Source organism: Anser anser (genome assembly GCF_964211835.1).
Source record: "Anser anser genome assembly, chromosome: 3".
NCBI lineage: Eukaryota > Metazoa > Chordata > Aves > Anseriformes > Anatidae > Anser > Anser anser.
In genome coordinates, this window is record NC_139722.1 from 59,294,000 (window position 1) to 59,320,311 (window position 26,312).

Consider the following 26,312-nt stretch of genomic DNA (forward strand, 5'->3'; position numbering starts at 1 on the left):
AAATGTAATTCCCTGTTGAAAATTACTTACCATCTTCTGCGAATAAATACATGTTGTTCAGTGTTTTTTTAGCCATTGAGCTGCCTAGGAGCATTGCTGAGAGAAATAATTACATACTTGTAAAATTTTAGGTACGACCCTCCATGTCTCTTAACATCACCAGAGAATTTGTTGTTTCACAGTTTGCTCCACCTCCTGAGATGTTGTTTTGCTTTGCCAGTCATATGTAGCATCTTTATGCATGGAAACAGAAAGTCATTCCCACAGCTCCTTTCTAAAGGATGAAGAATTTTCCTCTCTGTAGCATAAACTGTACAAGACTTTAAGTTATGAGAATATCTTGTGATAGTTAATAGAAAGCGTGGGGGGATGCAAACTCCTTTTGGCATACGTAGCACACACCAGTATTTTTCATGCTAAAGAGTATTTTCAAGGAAGGAAACATACCTGAAAAACTTATAAGCTGGTTAGCGAAAGGAGGTAGGGAAAAACATTTCTTAAAAGAAAACTATCAGTATTTTTGCCTCGACTCTTTCTACTGTCTGCATTACAAGTTAAGCATGCTTGGCCATGCTGTTATTGACTGTAAAGTATCCAAATTGTAAGACTTCTAGAGTTCTTCTTATGTTCAAATCCATAAATGTACTGTAGATTTTGAAGTGCTCCTAGATTTTCCAAATTACCTGTCCACCTTTCTCAGACTTCCTCCAAACTGCTTGTCTAATGTAGGATTTTATACGGGCTAGTCTGTAATGGGCAACACTAATTTTTTCCTCTTTTTATGAGGTAAGCCTACCGGTTTTGCTCTTTTTGTTTTATATTATACTGTCCCATTACCAAGTCCCAAGCAATAACATCTTTCCTGTTCCCCAGTTGCTGTCTTTACTTCCTATCACACTGTGCTTTTGGGGTAAATTATCTGAAATGAGCATTACCTTTCAAAGAATTGTAGGTTATGCCATAAAATATTTCTAACACAAACATATATCTTAAACATTTATCAGAAATAAATCAGCTTTGCTGTTCTTCCCGCAGCTTGTGATGATGAATGTACAGGACTCCTTCTCAGTGACCTGGATCAGCTAAACCAGATGATCATGAGTGTTAACCTGAGTGGTCCACTGCCTGCTCCGTATAAATTGTTGCATGGTTTTGAGAACACGACACAGGAATTAAAGGTAGGTATACATAAGCATACAAAGATCATGTATTCACATACAGTCATGCTCCAGTATAACTGTATTTGTCTGTCCAAAAATACAGCCATAAGTAGGTTCAGAGAAGAAGAATTTAAGATTTAATTATTTCAAACTTGCTTTAATTAGTAAATAGTTATTACAATTATTTATTTTGGCTTATTTTAATACATAAATCTTGCAGCAATAATTTGTTTGAGTACATATATGTAAGGAATTATGCTGTAGGCACATAAAAAGTGATGTTTCATACAAATAAAATAGTGTTCATGCTAGTTGTCCAGAAAGCAAATACATATTTTATACGTGGTATGTTGCCTACCATACTTTTGGCTTTCCACTAACATATGTAAAGCTGTCAAGAGTCCTGAGGAAAATACATTGGATGGATGTGACAAAAGGGTCAATGACAAAAGGGAGTTGCATACAGTAACTAAAAGGAAATTTTTCCCGTTTCTTCTCTACAATATTTGGAAGCACTGAGATACAGATTTTTACTTTCACTCCCCTCTTCCCCCAACAGCATTTGCTTTCACCTCAGCGTGCTCCAGAGAGACTTCTTCAGCTAGCACAGGAAAATCTGGATACCTTGGTGACAGAAATGGATGAACTACTGACAAGAGTAAGTCTGTGATCACGTTGGGTTCTATGGGCTTGGTTAAAGCTGTATAATGACAGAAATACCCTGAATATGAATTAAACATGAATGAATAGATGAATTATAAGATGCTTCTCAGTTTCAGTATTTGAAATGGCACCAAGTCCTCTAATAACCGATTTTCGTGGGCCAATACATTGAGATATATTTTCTGTAAAACTTTATAATGTAGGTGAGAGCTCATACAGAGAGAGCACCCAAGAATGAGCTTATTTAGAAAGTCTGAGACTAAAGGAAATAGAGGTCTTGATACAGCATTTATTAGCTTTCTCTTAACATCAGCTACAGATAATATTACAAACCCAACAGCAACCAAGCCATGTGATTACCACACAGTTGCTCACATGACTGGAGTCCTTCTTTGACTGGCTAAGGCTTTTGGAAACCAGGCTGCCTGATTCCCTTCTTTTTCTTCTGAAGGTTAGTATGGTTAGTATGGTTAGTAAGGCTATCTGCTTTCTGCACCAACAACATCATCTCCTCATAATCTGTTTCAAATCTTCTGAGTCTGACTGTCTCAAGACAGTTCTCATTCTGTTTCTCTTGCAAGATGGTCTTTCACAATACAGGTAAACTAGCTTCACTCAGTTACTTATTACCCAGCCAGCTCAAGCCCATTGTAGGAATAGTTTTAGTGTTTGGAGTCTTGTTTTCCATTTTTAGGTTATCTTCTGTGCTGGCTGGTTTCTTCAGGAGCTGTAGAGGAAATGGTAGCCTAGGTTGAAGCACTAATTTTATGGAAATTTTATAGCAATCCAGGGAATGTCTTTGGTTTAACAAATAATTTGTTATTAAGAGTCAGTGAATGAAGTAATTGAAACGAGAACAATATTTAAAGGGAGAATTCAAATCTTGCAGAAGGTGTGTGTGTTTATTGTGCATTCTATATTTCATTTATGAAGAAAGTGAGGGTTTTTTGAATTTCAATTGATGTACGATTTACTCTTTTTATTATGAAAGTTTTATTTGAGTATAGACCTTTTTTTGGTCAGAAAGACATTGTCTAAGAAAATAATATAAATTGTGCCACCTAGTGGAGAAAAAGTAGGAAAATGGACCAGCCACGATAAAAATACAGCTGTCCCAAAGGCATTAATATAACAGACTAGCAAAACTCATGTTCATGACTAGGTGCTTCCCTGCATTGACATAATGAAACAAGCAAAACACAGATTGCTGTAGGGATGATATATACACCTGAGAGAATTTACCTACCCCCCCTATAGTTTTAGCATCCTGTCTTAAAATTGTTCATGCCTTGCAGAACCAAAATTCTCAAAGAAATTGGTTTGTCTGTGTGCATTATATTCAATTTTGAAGAATTCCATGAAACCTTGAGTGGGTAAGAAAGCATCTGTATTGTATGTACATATGCATGCTCATATGTGTATGTATGTATATATACCTCCACACACATGCATACATACATGTGTATGTATGTGAGCATAAAGAAAGATTGCTAAGTCTAGGCAGGTTTTTAACTCATGAGAGCCCTACAGGCAGGGAAAATTATATGTCTTGTATTAAGATTTTTCAATCTTAAACTAATAATTTTTTCCTTCGCAAAGTTGTTCTCTTTAATATCCTCTTCCAATTACCACCTACACCCCCTGCCCAATACAACCAAAATTAAATAAATTTCAATCCCTCATGGAGATTACCTAAAATATGTTGCAAATTCTGAATTTCTGTGGACTAGTCTTGAAAGGGAAAACATTGAGAATGTGATCTTAGGGAGTTTAGTGTGGTAGACAGATTAACACCTCTTCCATTTCTGCAGTTTTCCCTTGTTGCAGCGAGTAAGTTGGCTTATGATTTCCATTTTTTCTTATGGAGAATAGTTAATTGGATTGGACATTGGTTTTTATTTTGAGGACTATCAAATGGTGCTAAGTCCTACCCTTCTCTTTCTATATTTGTAAATAGGATCAATGTACCAGAAAGAAGAGTGGTTCCTGATGTAGCACATTGAAGTCTCATTTTTATATGAAGATTCAGCTGAATACCACATAACAGCTAGTAGTTCCTGCACATGGTATGACTATAACTAGCAAACTTTCTGCACAAATCTAATTTGCAGGCTCACTAGACTTTTCCAAGTGAAACCAGTAGTGATAAGGATAAAGGTTGATGAAGATTAGTGAAGACACTTTTTTCCATGAAGAAAAATTTCTACACATTTTAAGACAGAATGTAGAAGACAACAGCATTTTCTTACTACAAAACTTTTCAACCAGTCATCTCTTCCATTGGTGCGGCTCTCCTTTTTCTTTTATTTTTCCCCATTGTATTCTTTGTTTCATTCACTGCCAAATTGTACTACACATTCTCTACAAGAAGATCCTCTTCTCTTGCTCTTGCACTGATTACATTCTTACATACTTGCATATTCATTTCTACATCTACCACCTGAGGTAGATTTCAGACTGCTCACATCCTATCAGTTCACTACTTTAGTCAAATACACCTTCTCCCTTCTAATGGGGTACATTCAGAGACTTCAGGAAAGTCAGGGATCAGAATCACTTCCTTTTAATTGAAATACTTCTTTTGACTATGTAAACTTCTTCATTTCTCCCATACCATTGAATTTCTTGAGCTCATAAATTTGTGGAAGTAGCTGGCAATAGTTCGAAGCATTTGGAAGGTGATCCAAGACCTACTATCTATACAGTGAGGTCTGAGTTTGCCCTCCTTCTGTGGTCTGCAGCTCTGTGGTTTCAACTAGTTGTTTTACCAGATTTCCATGCTGGAGATCTCCTTTATGCCAACAGGTCTCACTCGTGTCCATACTTCTCAAAAATTCATTCCAAACCCTTGCTCTGGACTGTCTGCCTGACTTTTATTCCTCCCCCAGAAAAAGATTGTTGTGCCTCTTTAAACTGAAACTGTTAGCAGTAGCTGAAGTCTGACTTTATGAAAATAATGAACTGTAGTAAACTGAATATGTAGCAAATGAGTAGGACTTTATTAACAAATGGAAACATTTAACTACCCATAGAATGGCTAGGTACAATGTGAAAGATACTTGCCATTTAATTTGGTTTATGGAGTTAATGCTAGACCAGAAAATGAAGTGAAAGGTTATTTTTCTGCAAAGCAAATTATGGCAAAATACAGAAAGCAGACAGTAGGATTGGATGGGATTTAAGTACTAAAGAGAACTGTCACAGAGAGAAAATGGAAACGGTTTGATGGCGGATTAATGTGTATGAAAATTTAGTGCCTGCCATTCAGTCATAAATATTGAAAGCTTAAAGTGGCCAATTGGAATTAATATGAATGTGGAAGAAGTAATCAAAAATGAGAAAAGTCTATGTAAGTTATAGAACACCATTTGTAGTAAAGGACTTAGAAATATTGTAGAATATAATAAAAGTGAATGGGAAAATTCTAAGAAAATATAAGACAAAGAATAAAAGTCTCATTGTGGAGGATAGGACAATAAATAATAAGGTAGTTCTCAATTACATGAAGAATGAAATGACATCAGAGATGCCAAACTGGATTAGAGCAGTGGTCCATCAAGACCATTCCGTATTTTTGCCTTTTTCCTATCCCAATTGCCTTTTACAACTAAGTATGACAATATTTCAGCTCTGTATCCAGACAGGTAAAGGAGTTTTGTAAATCTTAGCAGAAGTAACCAATAACATGATTAAAGCTGTATAAATATGAAAAGCCTTGTTTTTCAACTGATACATGGATAAAAATACAACCATCTCCCCCCAGGCTAATATAGGTTGCTAGTTCTTCCTCTGTCATTCTATTTACCTCAAGCATTTTCATATAAATTATTCGCATGGTAACCACTCTGAAGTAGACCAAAATTGTAAGTGGTATGATAATGCCAGGGATTTCGTTTCAGGAACCCAGCTGTCCTGATGTATCTTGAGGGCTTCCATGTAGAAGCTAATCAGGCAATGTGTTAAATGTGATACTATCTCTCTTTGACTATTAATGAAATAGATTTCTGGTAACAGAAAATGGTCTGTACAACTCAAGTGAGAGAAGCTCATTTTGAATTATTGACCTCCTAGCCATTTCCCAGAGACTGCAAAGATCATAATGCTCTGCTTATAGGTATTTCTTTGGAATGCAATCTGGACAGTCAGAACCCTGGTGGATTGTTGTTGCTCATGCTGGTGGTTTGTTTTGTTGTATTTTTTGTTTGTTTGTTTTACTTTTTTTTTTTCTTTATGATACAGCTTGACAAGCTGCGTTGCTTAAAGTGGCTTCTGCATAATAAAAAATGATTTGGTAAATAGGAATCTTGAGAGCTAAAGTAGAAAGTATTAAGATGATTCCTCTCCTCAACATGTTTTCCATTATGCAGCAGATGTCTGTCTTCATCTTGCTTCATGCTGCTTCTGTGATTCAATAAAATTATAAAGCCTTTAGTTACACAAAGCTAAAATTTTACTGAGCACCCCAATATGTTATAAACAAACCACTTCAAGCGTTAAAGCTGAACAAATTTATTTCACTTTTTTTCCCCCTCTCTTTCTTGGTTTCATTAATGTATAGATTTTAAATTGTTCATGCTTGTTGGCATGGGTTGTCTCTTTGAGAGCACCTCAGGAGAAGAAGCAAGGAGGTCATGATATCTGCTGCACTTTGTCAATCGTAAAATGCACAATTGTGAAATTACAGAGAGTATCCGCTGAAGTGTCTATTAAAAGGTTCTGAACAATGTTTCTTAAAGCAAATTCAGTGAATTTCATCCTGTCTCTCTTTGTGTGCTGTTGCATACAACTAGAGTTTCTAAGAACCTAAAATAAAGCCTTCCAATTTCCTTTAGAAGGAAAAGGTAATAAAATTTAATTGTGTATTTTAACAGAACGTGTCATTTCTCATGCATCTGATCAATAATTCATTGATTGTCTTTTGCCTGAGGAAAGTTTTGAGCATAAATTCAGCCAGTGCATAGAGCTCTATATATTGCATAGGGCAGCCTTTTCCTGTTTATTAATTATACTTTTCCTGAATTTGGTTCACTAGGCTACCAAGGTAACAGCAGATGGTGAGCAAACGAGGCAGGATGCTGAGAGGACTAATGACAGAGCAAAATCTCTTGGACAGTTCGTGAAAGGCATTCTCCAAGCTGCTGAAGGTACTGGAAAAAGAAAAACGTGCCAATTGTTTCTCAGGAAAACTGAATGATGGTGGGGAAGAGGGCCTGAAACACAGTGAGGAAGAGAGTTTGTCCACTGAGAAATGTCATGTGATTGAAATGGTGCATTAAGAAACAACAGTTTCTTACAAACATAGGCAAGTAGAATATTGAGTATGTTCCTTCAGGATTTTGTCAGTTATTTGGGGAAAAAATATTAGAATAAAGTGAATAACAGGGCTTAACTTTTGTTTATTTTCAAAGTTAAAAACAAAGGTAAAAAGCTTGATGTGATTTTAGCACTTGGTACAGTAAGACTTCATCTTAATTCCTCAAAATGACTTCAAAGACACATTACTATCTGCCATTAATGAACATCTGCTGCCTGGAAATTGTAAGTTACTCCTATCCCCACCTAAGTAGTGGCATAGAGCCAACTCTCTTCCACAAGGTGATTCTCTGCACTTACAAAAAACAGTAAAGACTTATGAGCAAAAGTATTGTACATGGCTTTCAGAAGTAGAACCTAAATACTGGATGACCTATTAAATTAGATAATGGTGGAAAAATATGAAAATGATTGGCAATCAGTCTTTTTTTTTTTTTTTTTTTGAAAAATACTGATCTGTTCTTTCTCCAAAACTCCCAATACAGTACTAACTTCAGTAGAGATATGCTTCTAAATATCCATTTGGTTGAAAGGGGAAGCTTCCAATTCTAAGTACTATAAAATACATTTTATATTGCCTCTCATGTAACACATCCCAGTACATGCCCTGTAATTGAATCAACCAGCAGTTTAAGGTATTCCTATAATGTACAACTTTGACATGAAAGAAATGTCAGAAAAGTGACATGAAAAGGTAAGCAACTTTTCAACAAGGTTTTTAAAAAAAATACCAGGTTCTTCATATTTCAGTACAGAGCTGAATTTGAGAAGTCGATGATGAATTCAGGATGACAAGGGCTAAACTTGTTTTTTTGCTGCACAGAGTTTTTGTCCAGTGTTTATAACCCATACAAAAGTTTCCTGAAGCAGGTTTAGCAATAGGAAGTATAGAATTAGAAGATGTTGAGGGGTGAAACAAATGTATGCACTTAGAAGCAGACAAAGACTTTAAAATCAATGTGTTTGCCTAGTGGCCAAGTCAATATTTTAAGGATAGATTAAATATAGGATTTGATATAGGATTTGAGCATAAGGACTGAAAGATACCTCCTGTGTTGCTGCATCCACTCCCTGGCTATCATAAACTTTCTAATATGCATCTTCAAGTAGTTCCCACATGTTCACCCTCTGAACAGAAGACAGTTTCAGAACTCTTTTGATAACTACAAACCTTCTAAAAACCTTCTGTCTAAAAATACTCATGTTTAGTTTATCATCATGTGTTCTTCTGCCTTATTCTTTGGTGCAAATAGTTTTTTCTCTTCCTAGTGCTTCTCCTCCTTCCTCCACCCGCAACTATATTCATCGACAGGAATTGTATTCTCCTGGTCTATTTTTTTATCCTTGTTTTCAAAGAGTCTTAAGTCTTTTCTCATACAGCAGTTCTCCCACATTTCCTGCTCACCTTCACAGAATATCTCAGTTCAAAATTAGGTTCATCTTTCCTTAGCACGGGTAACCAGCATTGAAATGAGGTTCCTACAGTGTTTTTCACTTTAATGGCAGTGAGACCTGCCTATTTCAACTAACACTCCAGGATAGTGTTTCCTTTTTTATGACAGCTGGGTGCCATTAGAGACTCATAACAGTGTTTTTCTCATTCATACCTTCTATCCAGCTGGCAGAGCCTTAGTTTACAGCTGAAATTTCTGTTGTTATTTATTTACTTTTTTACTTTCTTCCTTCTTTTTTTTTTTTTGGTTGGGGGGTGGGGGGGGAGAGGATCATTACTGAAAATATTCAACTGGATTTGCTATTAAACCATCTATTCTGACATGTGCTACCTTTTGGTGGAGGGAGAAGCAAAGTCAACATTAATTTATTCCACGTCCTCTTTCCAATTGCTTCCAAAACAAGTTCTCAGGCATTTGTGGAGTTGCCCTTTCTTCAAAACAGGCACTACACTTGTTGGCCTTGGTCGAGCATACCATTACTGAATTTGCAATGTCACGCACCAGATCTTTCATGTTTCTAGAATGGCAGTTCTCAGGCCATTCCAGCCTGAGTTGTTTTAAACGTTCTTCCTCTGGTAGTGATAATTTCTGTATCTTTACTGCCATCCTCAGTATTCTTCCTGTTCAAGATCATCATTCTTCAAAAACTGAGGATAAACTTTTGCTTTATTTTGGAGCCATTTCTAGATCATTTTAAAATTATTTTAAAACTTGGTTATGAGATGAGGAGGATGGAGGGGAAGGATAAAGCTCTGTATAATTTTTCCTGAAACTAATAAAAGCTGAAATAACATGTCAATTTTCTCTTTTGAGGTAAATATTCAGGGAAGCTAAATTACTATTTATCTATTCCAGATTTTAAAAAGTGAATATATGTCTATTCCTGGTCAGAGGTAACTCAGTAATGATATGTATCATAATGCATTACAAGCAAGCCATGATCCTTTTAACTGAACTATAGTCTTGTTTCAGTCCTTACTACCCCATACATAACCACTCTTAAAGATTCAAGTCCCAGTTCTCACCAGCAAACTGAAAACATTTAATTAAAGTTTTCTTCTTCATCGTTTTCTCTAAACCTACACAATGTGTGGATGAAATAGTCATTTATTTGTTTTTCGGAAGACAGTTTATGATTTCTTCAATTAAGGACTTAAGATATTCAGAAGTACACATGCAACCAGGAACTGTTATTTCAGAGAAATTAGTTACTGGGAAGCCCATTGCCTATGGAAAGGCAGCAGTACTTTCTAAAATTGCAAATGTAACTGATTATCATAAATCACTACTTGCTTCTGAAAGTCTATATTCTAATATCTTATAATTTGCTATGGTAGAAAGATTTTAGTTGGTCCTTGAATATGATACCATGTGTACAGTTTTATCAGTTACGAATAATTTAGGTATTCCAAACACATACGTTACATTGTATCCTCATGTATTCCAGCCCTCAGACTCTTTTTGTTCATTTCTGTGAATCTGCTTCTAAACACGAGCTCTCTATCTGTGAGTGTCTTTCATTTCTCTTCTCTCCCTCTCTTTACCAAATTTCCCAATCATTTATTCTTCCTGGGATTGCTAAATCTGAATGCTACAAATGAAATATTTTGAAGTACTTCAAAAGTAATTTTAAATCTAATTTTCATTGCTTGTACTGCTTTCTCTTTATTTCTGTGAGCAATATCCCTATTATTTTCTGCTGTTTCAAAGGTTCAGTGCAAATTCTTTTTTTTCAGGGGAAGGAAAGGGGGAGCAATATATTTTATACTGGATATAAAGACTTCTTCACTGTAATCATTGTGCTTAAGAGTGAGCTACAGTAAAGGTTTTGATGAGACATACAACATTTTTTCATTTGTTACTGATCATAGGATTAACCATCCTTTCTATTTCACAGCAGGAATAACCAGTGCAAATTGCATTTGACTTGCTGATAGAGTTGACATGCAGATACTTAAAGGTTCTCTATTCTTTCTGCTTCCTAACCCACTACATATATATTTTTTGCCCCCCTGCAGCTGTAAGTGAAGATGCTATAAGACTGAATGAGACACTCAGAACCCCAGACAAGACCTTGGAGAAGAGTCTCCCAGAACTGCAGAGCGAGGCCGAAAGAATGGTCACAGAACTGAGAAGCAGAAACCTACATTTGCAAGAAAGAATAGCTCAAGATGAGTTAAAGTGAGTAGAGAGAGTCTTCAGCCTCCTGGTGATAATATCTGACTCTTACAATTGTCATCCATTCCAGCCAGGTTTTCAAGCTGGGTCTTACAGATATGTGAAGAAAAACAGTCTAATATTTCACATCTATTAGTTTAGCATTAGCATTTTTGGAAATGCTTACATGCATGGAAACCAGTCCCTAGGAAATTACTTCTCTGCTCCACAGGTACCAGTAATGTTTCTAATCAAATTCTAAGCAATTTTTCTCAGTTTGTATTTAGCTTCTACTTCAGACCTGGTAAAGGATTTTAGTACCAAGACACTTGTCTGGAAGCTTGTTATTTTTTCTGGAAAAAAATAATAATAATTGTTCTAATAAAAATATAGTCTGTTTGCAAAGTTTGTCCAGTACCACAGACATTCAAAAGGATGTATTGTACCATACACAGAATAGTATAGAGTGGGATATTCCAGCTTCCTGACAAGGTTCAGAAGCCCAGCATTTGGTTATTCAGGTATCTTTAAATATAAAACATATATATGTTTATATAATTATTGCCAGCTCTTTATAAAGCACTCTGCAAAATGCTGAAAACTTATCTAATCTAGAAAAATACTTGGCTTGAAGTTAAAATTCTGGTAGTCTGTTCTGCATCAGTTAGACCAGGCATATTCGTAGAGCTAGGCATTGCTTAGCAGGCCATCCAAATGAATGTGGTCCACTGAAGTTGTGAAGAGTGTCTCAGAAAACCGGGATAAAAATGTCCAGGACTGAAAACGTTAATTATCAGGTACATATATGTTGTAGGGGAGTCATAAATAGAATATAATTTTAGTTAAGTATTCCAATCTGTATAAAATCAGATTTTCACTGCCAATCTTACACTTTGTAAAATGGATCTTTTTCTGAAAATCCTACCAGTACAGTATTTCTGCCACACTTCTGATAGTTCCACTTTCTGTTCTCTTGAGAAAGGATAAACTAAAAATGTGTTCTTCACCAATGTTTTATCGCTTTTACTTCTGCTTCCACTGAGCCTCTTATATTCCTTCTCTACAGAAATAAATTAGGAACAAGTAGGGCTGAGAAAAATTTAGCCAAAACTTTGAAAGTGATGCCTGCAATTTTAAGGCAGGATGGGGGGGAACCCTTTCAAGTAAGGCAGTTTTAGTCCTAGAATGCTACAACCAACATGAAACTGTCAGGCTAGCTTAAAATCAGTCCAATAGCTAGAGAAGGAAATGCAGTGAGGTTTTTTGAGAGAGAGACATTCTCTCCCTCTAACCATTCTTCCTGAAGTACACAAAGTGAGTATTTTCATTTCCTGATAAAGGAATACATTTTATACTAAGAAATACATGAATACACTTACTGACTTAAAGTTGCATGGCAGTATCATAGGGATAGGATTACCTCTTTATAGGCAGTTGTTGAGATCCAAGGAATTTTGATAGTGAACTTTCAGGGCAAGTAGGAAAGATCACTAGATAATGTTTTCTGAAACTCTTTTAAAAAGTACTGCCTCATAAAGAAAAATGACTTAATACTGCTTAAATGATGTAGTAAGATAGGATGTGTTCTTTAAGGAAAAAAATTATAAAGAAATGTAATCATTCTTAAAAACGTGTGTGCAGGTGTGTACACGCATGCCTGTGTGTCGACATTCACATGTACTGTTTGCAGACTCAACTAATTATTTTTTTTATTTATTTATTTCTACAAGTCTCTTGATTACTTTGAAGTAGTTAATCATCTTTACTCTTTGTTGAGATGTAAGTTGGCAGTGATTATATTCTGCTAATTTTCAGGATTTGGTCCACGTTAAATAAGGAAACGAAGTAAAGGGTTCTTGCTTTCAGAGATGGCAAAACTCCTCTTCTGTCTCCAGCTTTTTCCCTCATTTGTTTTCTTTCAAGCTTTCCAAATCAAGTCTGTAAGCTGATTGCCTTATGAATAAGTAATTAGTAAATCCATATTAGTAAATAATTTCTCTGTAAAGAGAGCATGTTAAAAATACACCAGTTTCTGTCCTAACCCCCTTATTTTTCATATTTCTGAAATAAATATTTCAATAGCTTATAATATTCCTACACATCTTCTCAGACAAAACTGAGTTGCTATGGAGGGATTCTACAATTGTATTTAATGTGCTATATAGTGTTTTTTTTGGTGTGTGTGATTTCATCTTCCCTGAATTTGTCTGATGGCTTTTGAGCTACTGTAAACTTCTATTATCCACAGTTTCCTGTAACAATGAGTTGCATAACTCAACCACATACTGCTTTTAAGAGCTGCCTCCTGTATTTTGACCTTTTTTCCAGCTATTTTCAATTTTGTGTCTGGTGAGCCATTGGACAGTTGACTGCATTATCCATGCTACTCATGATTTTATAGTCCTCTATCATAGGCCATTTCTTCTCTGGATAGAACAATTCTAACACATTTAGTCTCTCTTATATATACTTTTTTTTTTTTGGTTTCTAATATTTCTTGTGTTCCCTTGTACTGATTATTTAAAGGATCCAGACTGTACAGCATTCTAGATGTTAGGCTGGACTTGTGATTATTTCTTCTAACACTTCAAAGTTTGGTTCTTTTTCTAGGAAGGCATCAAGTGAAAGTAGCATAGATTGAATGTAAAAAAGAGTATTTCAGGAAATTGGTACAGTCCCATCAAACAGAAATTCTAGTACACAAAACAAGGAAATGCATGGAGCAGATTCATTGCTTTGAACTTAAAAAGAGCAGAGGGAAAAATGCACATCAGGTCAATATGGAAGTGTTAATTTATCTAACTCAAAACAACTCATTGGTTAATGGTTAGATAAACAGCTTGGTCTGTGCTATGAGGCAAGGTCATAAAAAGAAAATCCATCTGTCTCGTATTGTTTCTCCAGTACTGCAGTCATAAGGGTGTCAGAATTTGTTAGGTGTTTAATATAGTAGCTACCGATAGAAAGAATAATGGAGAAGGTATAGAAAAAAAACTGAATTCCTTTCTACATCTCTCTTGTGACAGGGTGTCAATATTGGGATTTAATTTTTGATTAAATGTTTTCTTCTTAGATGTTTCAAATTCACAGTGTGATTAATTTTTTTCATCAAATCCAAAGGCAGGGCAGATGGAGAAAAAAAAAAATCCATCTCATAAAATCGCAGACCTAAGGTAATAATTTGGCTTTCCTTGGCTCCAGTTAAGGTCCTTCATCTAAATTAGGTCCAGTGGCAGGATATCTTTTCCGCCTTTTATTTTTTTCTGTTTGTGGTGGTGTTTGTGTGTGTGTGTATGTATTTATTTGTGTGTTTATTTATAGGATGTTGCTTATCTTAATCTGTAATAAATAGAAGTGTGATAGATTTCTTATATAGGTATTAGCTATCCTACAAATTCCTATATACTTAGGATTTAAGTATATTTAAGTGCCTTTAAAAAAAAGGCACAAAAAAAGTACCTTTTTTTTTTTTTTTTTTTGCTCTCTGTCATATCATTGCATTAGCAGTGGTGTTGCTTTATGCGAAATTGATTCAATGACATGATACCATGAAGCAGAGAAGTGTCACGGCATGGAGACTCCAGTACTCCTGTCCTTTAAAACTGGGTGCAGCAACTCTCTGTGATTAAGAAATCTTGTTTCCCTTGCCAAAAACAAGCACTTGTGAACTTTCTATTTCTATGCTGCCAAAGTCTACTAAAAATATCCGAGAATTTATTTTAGGTGAGCAAAATATTTTGGCTACAGAAAGTCATAAATCCAAGGATCCTGGGCGTTGTTCATGTCATAGGAAAGTATTTATGGTTTTTGACCACAGAGCAGTTTGTCTGCTCCAAGACAGCTTGAAATCAGGCATATCTATCTTCTCTCCCCTCTGTTCAAGGTGCTACAACACTTTGTGTCACATGCTGTATTAATGTGTATGAAAAATCTTTTTGACAAGTTGAAATGTTTCAGAAAAACTTGCTTTACTATCAAATGTCAAGAATGTCAGCTTACCAAAAAAAAAAAAAAAAAAAAAACTAAGTGGGATTTTAAAAGCTCTTTAAGAAAAAACCTAAGTGTAATCATTGTTCTATTTTATTAAGCATTTGTTCTCTTGAAAGTTACTTTGCTATTTAATTTAAAGTCCATTTCATTTGCATTATATTAAGAATATTCTCATGGGTGTAGAGAATATGATCTCAATTACCTTCATGGGTGGTGATATACTGCAGGAATGCAGAAGATCTTTTGAATAAAGTGAAGAAATTATTTGGAGAACCCAGTGAGAAAAACGAAGATCTCAAAAATGAAGTCCAGGACAAGCTAGCAAACTACCACACCAAAGTTGATGATGCACGAGATCTGCTAAGAGAAGCTATGAGTAAAATTAGAGAGGCTAATCATTTATCTGCAGTCAACCAAAAAAACATGACCATGGTAGAGGTGAGTGCTGACAAGTTGTATCCTTGATTAACTTAAAAAGTTTGAAACTTTGCACGAACACTTTGTAACTATTAAATCTTGAAACAAAAAATAAAAGCAAAAGAAAAATATTATTCAAATAGAACTAAATCTGAGATAATTAAAAGCAAATGTTTTCCTCAGAATGAGAACATGCATTGGCTTTTAAAAGGAGAATTACTTCACAGCTTTCTTTACCAAAGTACTACTGACTGCTTTTAAACATTAAGTGGAGGGTGCCATTGGATTCGTTATTCTGGGGGAGGTTAAATTCATCCTGGTATAAGTAGTTATGCAAAATTCAAATCCTGTGCTCAAGATTTAAATAAAGTTCAGTTAAAATCTTTGTCATGTATTTGCTCCTGGAAAGCTTGCACTTTGATCTCTCTCTCCAACCCCTGGGAAGAAGACCGAAGGGGATATGTGGATATTACAGAGTAATAAATCAAACTCTATCCTCTGTAGTTAGTAGTTGTTATTAATGATCTCCCTCATAGCAGAGGGGTCTGCTTTTGATTTAATTTAAAGTGCATAGACTCGAAGAGCACATTATACTGTACATTAACAAGCATTTAACCAAGATATAAAGAGTAGAGACAACTTAATGAAGATAAATGTTTCTACCCTGTTTATATCTTGATGAGTTTTCACCTCATGTACGATGATGAGGTTAGAGTTCCAAGACCTCAGTCTTAGCAGAGATTTGTGGGCTTGACTGAATTAAGGGAATACAGTGCTGTAAGGAAGTTAGGTGATCTCTGTTCTCTGCATTTCCTTCCCAAAGGTGGATGGAGAAATGTTGGAGAAATTACCTGCTATCTCAGTTTTTTAAATATTTTTTCCATCACAGTATGAAAGTGCCTGAAGGCATCCTCTCCAGTGGTCTTGCCCACTTGAACAGGTTTTGATTTTGAGCAGGTTTTTTGCTTTATTTTAACCCCTGTTTTGACCAAGAGGCCATCACAGCACCATGACTAGAATGCCATGGTCTCCTATCAGACTAATCTGTAATGCTAAATGAATCTCGTACAGGAAATCACTGGTTACTTATTTGACATCCATTCTTTTTACACAATACGCAGTATTTTTACCAGATGGAAAATCAAGAATCCTTAGGTTGTTCTGAACCATTGTCTTTTCTTTTACATTCATTAATTAGTGAAATGCCAGTGGATGTGGATTTCAAAGCTGCAGAATATTTTAATAAGTTTTGCCTTCATGGCCAGCGTAGGTAATTGTCAAAATGAGAAACTTGCCCATCTGGGTAAGGATTAGGATTTCTAACTTCTTTCTGATTCATTTTGCCATAATACTACAGTCAATTGCCTCTGAAAACCTACCATGTGAGAGGAGAGATACAAAGCTGGGGACAGGAGGAGAAAGAAAGATATCTTATTTTAAATATGTTCTATTGCTGTAACTGTCTTTCCTCAGAACGTTCTGAGAAGTCTGACCTTTGTGGCATGGTGAAAAAATGCAGTCTGTATTGGGATGTCAGTATTTGAACTGGCATCACCTTTCTATTAAACAACTCATATTTTTATTTTTGTGAACACATCCTGTAGAAAAAGAAGCAAGCTGTAGAAGATGGCAGGCAAGATGTTGAAAAGAGTCTGCAGGAAGGGAATGACGTCCTTAATGAAGCCAACAACCTTACAAATGAAATCAGCTTAGCTGTAGAGGTGAGTGTTTTATCATCCTTATATGAGAATTAGTACAATAAAGCATCATTATGGAAACAAAATAGCTAATTAAAGTAACACCTGATTTTTCTTTTTATTAATCAATGTTAGAATATTTGAATTGGAAGAAATAATTTTCCTATTGCTGTATGACAGAAAAGCTAAGCTAGTATATAAAAATGATTAAGTTTGAGATTTAAATGATTCATTGGATTGCACAAAGAGTTAGCTCATCATTTTTCATGGACTCTACCTCCTTTTATATATGGTATTGTGATTTTGGTACTGACTTTGTCATTAGAATTGCAGATGCAGCAAACCTGTTCATAGTCTCATGGTGACTCTGTGATCTAGATGTAGATTTATCTGCACAAAAACTGTGTGTGCATATCAGAAGGAAATTTCAGAAATAATTTGTTGCCTGTGGCAACAATTTTAAGTCTAGGAAGATCAGGGAGATGAGAGGATTGCGTTCTCATTTTACATAAAATTTTTGAAAATTCTGCCTTAAGAGTTTTATCAATGGAGTTTGCCACTAAGGCTGAAAAAAAAAAAAAAAAAAGAAAAAAAAAAAGAAATATGATTGGTTCTGGAAATATTTCTATCTTGCACTGCAAATTGATACAATGAATGGAAAAAAAGCCATGTGGAGAAATGCAAAGGGAAACATTCTGAGACAACTTATTGGGACAGGAATGGAAGGTCTCCCAGAAATATAGTTCTTACTCAGGTATTTTAATATTCAAAAGTATATATGGGTCACTCAAAGGTTCATGAAACTTGAACTTCTGTCCTTGGTTAGTTATTACTGGGGGTATGACCACAAATTGTTATAACTATGTACGCATCTACATTTAGGAAACAAATCCAAATTAGAGTTATTAAGTATTTAAACTGTGCAGTTTCTTAATTGTGAAATAACAACTCAGGAGAGGCAAGTGGCTGCGGTATATTGTTTTATCTCCCTCTGCTCTCCAGTCCAACCATTCTTGTATTCTTTCCATATTAGTTCCCTGAAGTGTTAATGCATGGGTAAGTTATGAGATAATATCTCACAAGGAAAATATGTAAAGGGTTACAGAGTGCTTGCATTAAGATGCTTAAAGGTCTTTCTTATGTCATTTTATGTCAGTATGTAGAAGGTGTTGCAGATAAGATACAATCAATGTCCGATCAGCTTAAGGATAAAATAGATGACTTATCACAAGAAATTCATGACAAAATGCTTCCAGAAAAGGTGTTGCAAGCTGAGAACCATGCAGCCCAGCTGAATGAATCATCTGCAGTACTGGATGGGTAAGACAGCCATTCATTGGTAATGATAAAAACACGAAGCAGGTTTGTAAAGCTACTTGACAGAAACTGAAGGGCATTCTTTTCAGACTTTGACGTCTGTCATTGAGGATATACAAATATACAATGTTCTATATGAGTATGCAAGTATACAGTTCAGTGAGAAAAGCCGAATTTATGTCTGATAAAAGTCTGGGGTTTAGATATGTCAAAATGAGACAGTAGCTTGCGATAAATCCCCCAAAACCAACAGGTAGGGGAAGATTTTCCTTTGTTTGACATTATCATCTGTTTGGTCAAGCTCAGAGTGGAAGGGACAGTGTAATGCCAGCTGTGGTAGTTTCACACTGATGGCTAGCTAAGCTCTGCTACACCACTCTCTCACCTCCCCTCCTCAAAGGAACAGCAGGAGAAAAAGCGATGAAAACAGACTCAAGGGTTGAGATAAGGACAGGGAAATCACTCACCAATTACCATCACAGGCAAAACTCAGTGTAGGGAGATTAATGTAATCTGTTGATAACGGACGTAGATCAATGAGAAGAAAAAGCAAAATAAAAACACCTTTCACCTATCCGCCCTTTTCTACCTCCTCCCCACTGAGTGGTGCAGGGAAATGGGGAATGGGAGTTGCAGTCTGTCCATAATGTTTTGTCTCTGCAACTCCTTCACAGTCAGTTTCTTCCCCTGCTCCTGGATGGGGTCACTCCCACAGAATGTAGTCCTTCCTGAACTGATATTATGGGGCTTCCCACAGTCTGGTTCCTCAAGAACTGCTCGTCCCCTATGAGTGGCAGCTCCCGCCAGATCACCTGCTCCTGCGTGGGCTTCTCCACTGGCTGCAGCGTAGAGAACTGCTCTACTGTGGGACCCATGGGCTGCAGGGGGACAGCCTGCTCCACCAGGGGCCTCTCCACAGGCTGAAGGGGAACTGCTGCTCTCTGCCTGGAGCACCTCCTGCCCTCCTGCTGCACCGACCTGGGGGGCTGCAGGGCTGTTTCTCCTACATTTTCTCACTCCTCTCTCCCAGCTGCTGTTGTGCAGCAGTTTTTTTTTGCCTTCCTTAAATCTGTTCTCCCAGAGGCCCAACCAGCATCACTCCCTTGCTCGGCTCTGGCCAGCAGTGGGTCCCTTTTGGAGCCATCTGGAGCTGGCTTTGATCTGACATGGGGCAGCTGCTGGGCTCTGCTCACAGAGGCCACCCCTGCAGCACTTCCACTACCAGAACCTTGCCATGCAAGCCTAGTACACTACCATCTATTGTTCTATATAGATGTCATTCCTACAAGTGTTTTTGAAAGCACAAAATATACAATAGCAGAGATGCATGTTGGTTTTGGTTATCATTACATAGGTTAAATTGCCAGCCTTTAAAACTGTACAGTTGCAGGAACTAGCATGAAGGAAGGAACTGACCCCCACCAACACACAATGTATTACTGGAAAATTTGGGTGCATTGTTATTTAGGGTGTGGTAGTTGATCTGTTACTATTTGAAAAGTGTCATATGAACTGATGTGGTAGGCAAAGTACTAGAGAAAGACAGATCCCTATGGGTGCAACTGTGTGAATACTAAAAGAACAAAACACACCATTTTTTTTTTGAAAAGTATAAATTGCTGAAGAAGAGTAGTCTCCTTGGTGGTACCCTGTTGCACAAATTTGTCCTTCATAGTCAAAGAATTAAATGCTCAGAAATGGATGAATTTGAGCAAATAATGGTCAATTGAACAGAAGGTTCTTCAGATGCATTATGTCATTCAGATTCTATCCTGAGCCATAATCATGCATCAGGCAATACCTGGTTCTGCTCTACAGAGGACCATGTGAAAATGACATTAAGGTTGACATAGTCATTACATAGCTCCAATATGATACTGGGCTACTAAAATCTCCATATGATACTTGCACAAGAGAAGTTTGGGCTTTGAGAGTCATGTTCAGTTTCTTTCCTTCTTGGCTAAGTCCGTGTATTCCTTTTAAAAAAAAAAAAAAAAAAGGAAAAAATGTGTCTGTGTTTCTCTTGTAAGCTGTTTCATATATCTTATGATGCTTATATACTGTAGTGCCCTCAGATATACCCTTGATTTACACAGCTTGACTTACCATATGTTTATTGCTAGTGTTGATGTGAAAAAAAATGAATTGAACTTTCTCTTACAGGGCCCATTATGTGTTTTCATAAATATTGGTTAAAAACAAGCAGTATGTTTTTATTTTTAAGGTGATCATTTTGGTAGGAGACACTTGTCATGGTGCTAATTTGTGTGCTGTCAGAAATCCTCCATGCTAACAGACTGTAATCCATCTAGTAGTTTCACAACACTGCCCCAAAACGAATAGGTGTCATAGGCAAAAATATTTAAACCTAAGTTCAGAAACTTTGGTTTCCATTCACAACTTTCACATTTCTTCATATGAGTTGGAACTGCAGTGCCCTTTGTTTATATGACCACAGCCCTCCCCATAGAAGAATGACACTTTATAACTTGTCATGAATATTATTTCCTGGAAAGACCCCTGGAAAAGGTTGTTTTGATTTGGGAGGGGGAGGGGATTTTGTTGTTGTTGTTTTTCTGCATTTAAAAAAGCAAGTAATAAACAGAAAGTGTAATTTGCAACACTAACACAAATAGATCATGGATAATCTGCATCCTGGACCTGTCCTCAGTATAGTTTCAGAGTTTTATTTTCTCAGAAGCACTGCATGAATGAAAAGCTGAGGATTTTGTGTTTTGTTATTGTTGTTGTTTTAAGGTTGACAGTTTGGTCTCTTGTTGTTGCTTACACCTTTTAAAGATACCTGAGACTTTAATATCCCAAAGACTTGTGAGCAGATGCTTAACACATTTTTTCTTGCCAGCATCTGTAATTTTGAGGAAAAGGCACGGAATTATCTCTGATAAAGTGTCTGATACTTGCAAAATTATTGGCTTCACATATAGTGTAGTCACAGTACTCTAGATACTCAGTCTAATTTATGTTTTGAGGAGTACATAAAATAATGATATTTGTAGTTTCCTGAGTAAAAAGGATTTAAAGGGTACTGTTTCTAGAAGAAAGCAGCTTTTGTAAATGGAATATGGACTGACTGATCATGACACATACCAGTTTTGTTGTGCACCTCTGGGTTTAAAGACTAGTGTCACATCTAACTACAGCACATCTAAATCCAAATACGAAATACAATCCAAACCTATCCAAATACATAGATAGTTGGCATGGAGGAACTAAGGAAAGAAGTAGATAAAATGTAAAAATAAGAGTACTTTGCCTCTTTAATGAAATGTTGACAAGACAAATTTTGAGGTAGGGGTTTTTAACTGTGTTAAATAGACTTTTTAGGGGTGTGTATATGTGCTTCTGTCTTAACATAAGCCTTAGGTAGCTTAGGGTAGTGTTTAAAGCCATGTTTACTGTGGTGTAGCAGTATCATTTATACTTCTATCTGATCCAGACATCACCTTCAGTTCCTCAATATACACAATAAATAATACAGAATCAATAACATTTCAAATTATATTTAAAAGCAAATTATTAAAAATTAAAATTTCTAGTGTGGTCAGATACATAATCTCAAAGGAGAAAGAAATACCAAAGTCCTATGTCATCCTGCATCAGGATAAAGTTGTTTAGTTCATGCACTGACATTAAAGTCACACTTTACAGGAATATGCAGTCTCTCTCTATCTATCTTAGGAATTCAAAAATATATCTATCCTCACAGCTGGCACTTGGGTATCTTTCAGCTAATACTAAATTTGCTGAAAAATACCATTTCATCTTACAAGAGAGATTGAGGGAGAGCTCTTTCTCTCAAATCACCCCCTAAGGCTTCAGATAGCATACTGATTGATGGTGAGGGTGTTCTCTTGAGAGTTAGAACATGGAACAGTTCATGAATTTAACCTAGGGGAAAATATATATATATATATATATATATTTATCCTGTATACGGATAGGTATTAGGACAGGCTTTTCTTCCTTATGCCTAATTGCCTGCTGATGAGTAAACGTCACTGGTATGTGGAAAATTCAGTTTAATTCCCTCCTAACCAGAGGGTATATGAACCATGTTTCTAAGCAGTACTTTAGCTACTAGCTAGATATCTATTGTGGGCTGCACGTTTATCTAACAGAGTATCAAAAAAACTTACTCTAACCTAGTGAGCTCCATCTGTAGTTGAGGAAGGAGATAGATTTATTGACAGAGAAAAAGAGACAGATATTTATCTATCTCCTCCTTTCCATCACTAAAAAGTATTTTTTTTTAAATGTTAACAGCAAAAGGAGGACCAGAGAAAACATTACTTGGAAGAGGATGGTCACCACACAAACAGGGACATAGACAAAGCAGAGGCATTTAATGCCTTCTTTGCCTCTGTCTTCAACACCAATGATGGGCTCTGGGACCCCAGGTGTCCTGACTTGGAGGACCATGACTGTGATAACGATAAACTCCCAACCAACCCAGAACATGTGTGGAACTTGCTGCTCCAGCTGGAAGCACATAAGTCTATGGGGCCTGATGGGATTCATCACAGGGTACTCAAGAGAGCTGGCTGATGTTATTGTGAGACCTCTCTCATTTATTTTTTTTTCAAAGGTCTTGGGAATCTGGAGAGGTCTCAGTTGACTGGAAGCTGGCAAACATTGTTCCAATTTTCAAGAAGGGCAAGAAAGAACACCCCGATAATTACAGGCCTGTCAGTCTCACTTGAGTGCCTGGTAAAATTATGGACAAAATTATTCTGGGAGTTATTGAAAAACACCTGAGGGACAAAGCGGTCATTAGACATAGCCAACATGGGTTCATGAGGGGAAGGTCCTACTTAACAAACTTAATTTCCTTTTATGACAAGGTCACCCATCTAGTTGACCATGGAAAGCCAGTTGATGTGATTTTTTTGGATTTCAGTAAAGCTTTCAATACTGTTTCTCGCAGTATACTTCTGGACAAAATGTCCAGCATACAGATAGAGAAAAAACATAATACCATGGGTGAACAATTGGCTGACGGGTTGGGCTCAAAAGGTTATGGTAAACGGGATTACGTCCAGTTGGTGGCCAGTCACTAGTAGGGTTCCACAGGGCTCCATTTTAGGGCCAGTTCTCTTTAATGGTTTTATAAATTACTTGGATGTTGGACTAAAAGGTGTTTTGAGGAATTTTGCCGTTGATACAAAACTGGGAGGAGCTGACTCCATGAGGGTAGAGAGGCCTTGAAGAGCGATCTTGACAAATCGGAGAGCTGGGCAATCACCAGCCATATGAAGGTTAGCTAGAGTAAATGTCAGATTCTGCACCCAGGAAGGGGCAACCCTGGCCATACATACAGACTAGGGGTCAAAAGGCTGGAGAGTAGCCCCGCAGAAAGGGATATGAGGATTTTGGCCAATGTCAAGCTAAATCTGAGTCCCCAGTGTTTCTGGGCAGCCAGGAGCGTCAACTGTATCCTGGGGTGCCTCAGGCACAGCGCTGCTGGCCAACTGAAGAAAGTGATTGTTCTGCTCTGTTCAGTGCTGACATGGCCTCACCTTGAGTACTGTGTGCAGTTTTGGACGCCACAGTATATATAAAAACAAACAAGCAAACAAACAAAAACTATTAGAGAGCGTCCAAAGGAGGGCTACAAAGATGTTGTAGGGTATATGGGTGAAGATGTATGAGAAGCAGCTGAGGTCCCTTGGTTTGTTCAGCCCAGAGCAGATCAGGCTGAGGGGAGGCCTCACAGCAGCCTGCAGCTCCCTCAGGAGGGGAGTGGAGGGGTGGGCACTGAGCTCTGCTCTCTGGTGACAGGACACAAGGGAACAGCATGGAGCTGTGAAAGGGGAGGTTCAGGTTGGGTATTAGTAAAAGGTTCTTTGATGAAAGAAGATGATGGGCACTGGAACAGGCTCCCCAGGGAAGTGGTCAGGGCACCGAGCCTGCTGGAGTTCAAGAAGAGTTTGGACAAAGCTCTCAGACATAAGGTCTGATTTTGGGGTGGTCCTGTGTGGAGACAGAAGTTAGACTTAATGATCCCTGTGGGTCCCTTCCAACTCAGGATATGCTATGATTGTATGATTCTATGGTTCTAGACTCTTCCAGGAATGATGCACAGGTAGTTCAGTCATGTGGCAGCCCAAAGGAAATCTGTGTCCCTCTGTTACCTACATATGGAGTCCAAGGAATATACCCTATGTCCCCTTTGTCTTTCATTTTGCATTTTGTAGAAATCATTAAATACTCATTGAAGCAAGGATTGGAACCCAGCTGTCCCGATTCTCCAGAGAATAGATTAGTTATGAGGTTAGAGAATTAATTTCTGTTTCTTCCACGCATTCTGTCTCAATGACTAAGTATTTTGTACAAGCTGAAACAGGTCCAGCAGGGCTAACCCCTGCCTCCCTGACATTACCATACACATTAATGTCCAGAACATTTCCCTGAGAGGCAAAAATCCAAGTTGAAATCCATTCTTGTCCAGTTCAAGCAGTGAAGTGGACCCATTTATCCTTTTTCAGGGAAAGTACCATAGGCATTAAGCTATAACGTGTTCTGAGAGAGATGTCTTCAAGTTAATTCTGTATATACAATACTTCTTTGTAGAAAATATTTGAATATGTCACATGCAGAGAGTGCAAGAAAAGCGATTTCTCTAGCCTGGTGTCTAAAAATTCCCCTGAAAGTCAGTTAGCTGAGCTCTAATCCCTGCACCAAGAATATTATTTGTTTATAATTATCTTTTAATTTAATTAAAATTATTAGAATGGAGCATTTCATATAAATGGAACACTCCATTCAATATGAAGTATTATTGGTTATGTTTTTCATTTTGGTAAGCAAAATGAAAAATGAACATTTAGGATTGTTTTAGATAGTAAGATTTCTGTGTTTGGAAGCCAGACCAAGAAATGGGTGGTTCACACAGACTGCTCTAAAACATCCCTGTGATGATGTTCCTCATGTTCAGACAGTTCAAACTTCAATGAATAGCCTGACTCATCACATAACCTATAAACCTACATTATATATATGTTATCTATTATAGTGTATAATCTACTGTATGGTAGATAATAGTAGATAGTAGATAGATTTATGTTTATGTTATATATAAATATTTAGATTTATAGATAGATACAGATTTATATAGATTTACAGATTTATATTTATATTAAAGAGTATATATCTATGTATGTATATCTACTATTGTGTGTGTATATCTGTATCTATGTAATATATGTATATAATATCTACTATTTATTAAGCACTGCACTGTCTTATCTCAGTGTCTGATCCATTTTTATTTCACGTAACCTCCTTGTTAGCAAATGTTATTTTTTTGTGTCTTTTTGCACAGATGAAATATGAATTCTATTAAACATATGATGCAAGAACTCCTGAATTTTCAAGTGTAGCATTGCTCTCTAAAGCAATGTCTTAAAAATAACCTTAGAAATAAGGGCTGTTGGGTTTGAAGAAGTGGGCTACTGTATTCCGTTGAGCTCTGATAGCAGGTTTAATGGTGTGTTTACTTTTCCCATCCCAACAGAATCCTTGCTGAAGCCAAAAACATCTCTTTCAATGCCACACTTGCTTTCAATGCTTATACTAACATCAAGGATAACACAGATGAAGCTGAAAAAGTTGCCAAGGAAGCCAAGGCTCTTGCAAATGACGCTATGCAAGCGGTAAGAAAAATAAGTAAATTTGGAAGGAGGCTTAGATTTTCTGTGGATCTGTGCTGTGCTTTATCCTAGATCCATGTCTTCCATCTTATGACTATAGAGAACCCTGCAACCACAGATCCTTGATCAGAACAATATGCCCCTGCCAGAGCTATGTGTACCTTGACTACATCTCCATTTGTCCCTAATTCCGTTTTTTTTGATCTTCTTTCCATTTTTGTATACAATTCTTCCTCCTTCTGCTTTCTACCGTTCAATTTCAGCCTATGGCTGAAGCCAACAGCTGCTGCGGAAAAGCTTTTAGTCATGAGTGTAGGTCATTCAATACTCATTAAAGCTAGGTTATATTTTTAAAATGTTTTGCATGCATCTAAAGAACTACATTCCTTAATTAACTCTTCATCCTCCAGTTCTAAGAAAATGCTCACAGGCACTTCTCTGCACGTAAGATGAACTGTGAGCATTTAGCAGAAA

The 26,312-nt window shown here is 36.8% G+C and overlaps 1 protein-coding gene across 4 annotated transcripts in view; it reads left to right on the plus strand.

Moving 5' to 3' along the window:
- LAMA2 (laminin subunit alpha 2) overlaps positions 1–26,312 on the plus strand; it is a 379,619-nt gene that overhangs the window by 284,739 nt on the left and 68,568 nt on the right. For all 4 annotated transcript variants that reach the window (XM_083831898.1, XM_083831897.1, XM_083831896.1 and 1 more), the window contains exons 33-40: positions 1,036–1,178; positions 1,720–1,818; positions 6,856–6,967; positions 10,609–10,771; positions 14,965–15,175; positions 16,759–16,875; positions 18,008–18,171; positions 25,703–25,841. In XM_083831898.1, the coding sequence (XP_083688024.1) occupies positions 1,036–1,178; positions 1,720–1,818; positions 6,856–6,967; positions 10,609–10,771; positions 14,965–15,175; positions 16,759–16,875; positions 18,008–18,171; positions 25,703–25,841 (1,148 nt within the window). The remainder of the gene's footprint in view (positions 1–1,035; positions 1,179–1,719; positions 1,819–6,855; positions 6,968–10,608; positions 10,772–14,964; positions 15,176–16,758; positions 16,876–18,007; positions 18,172–25,702; positions 25,842–26,312) is intronic.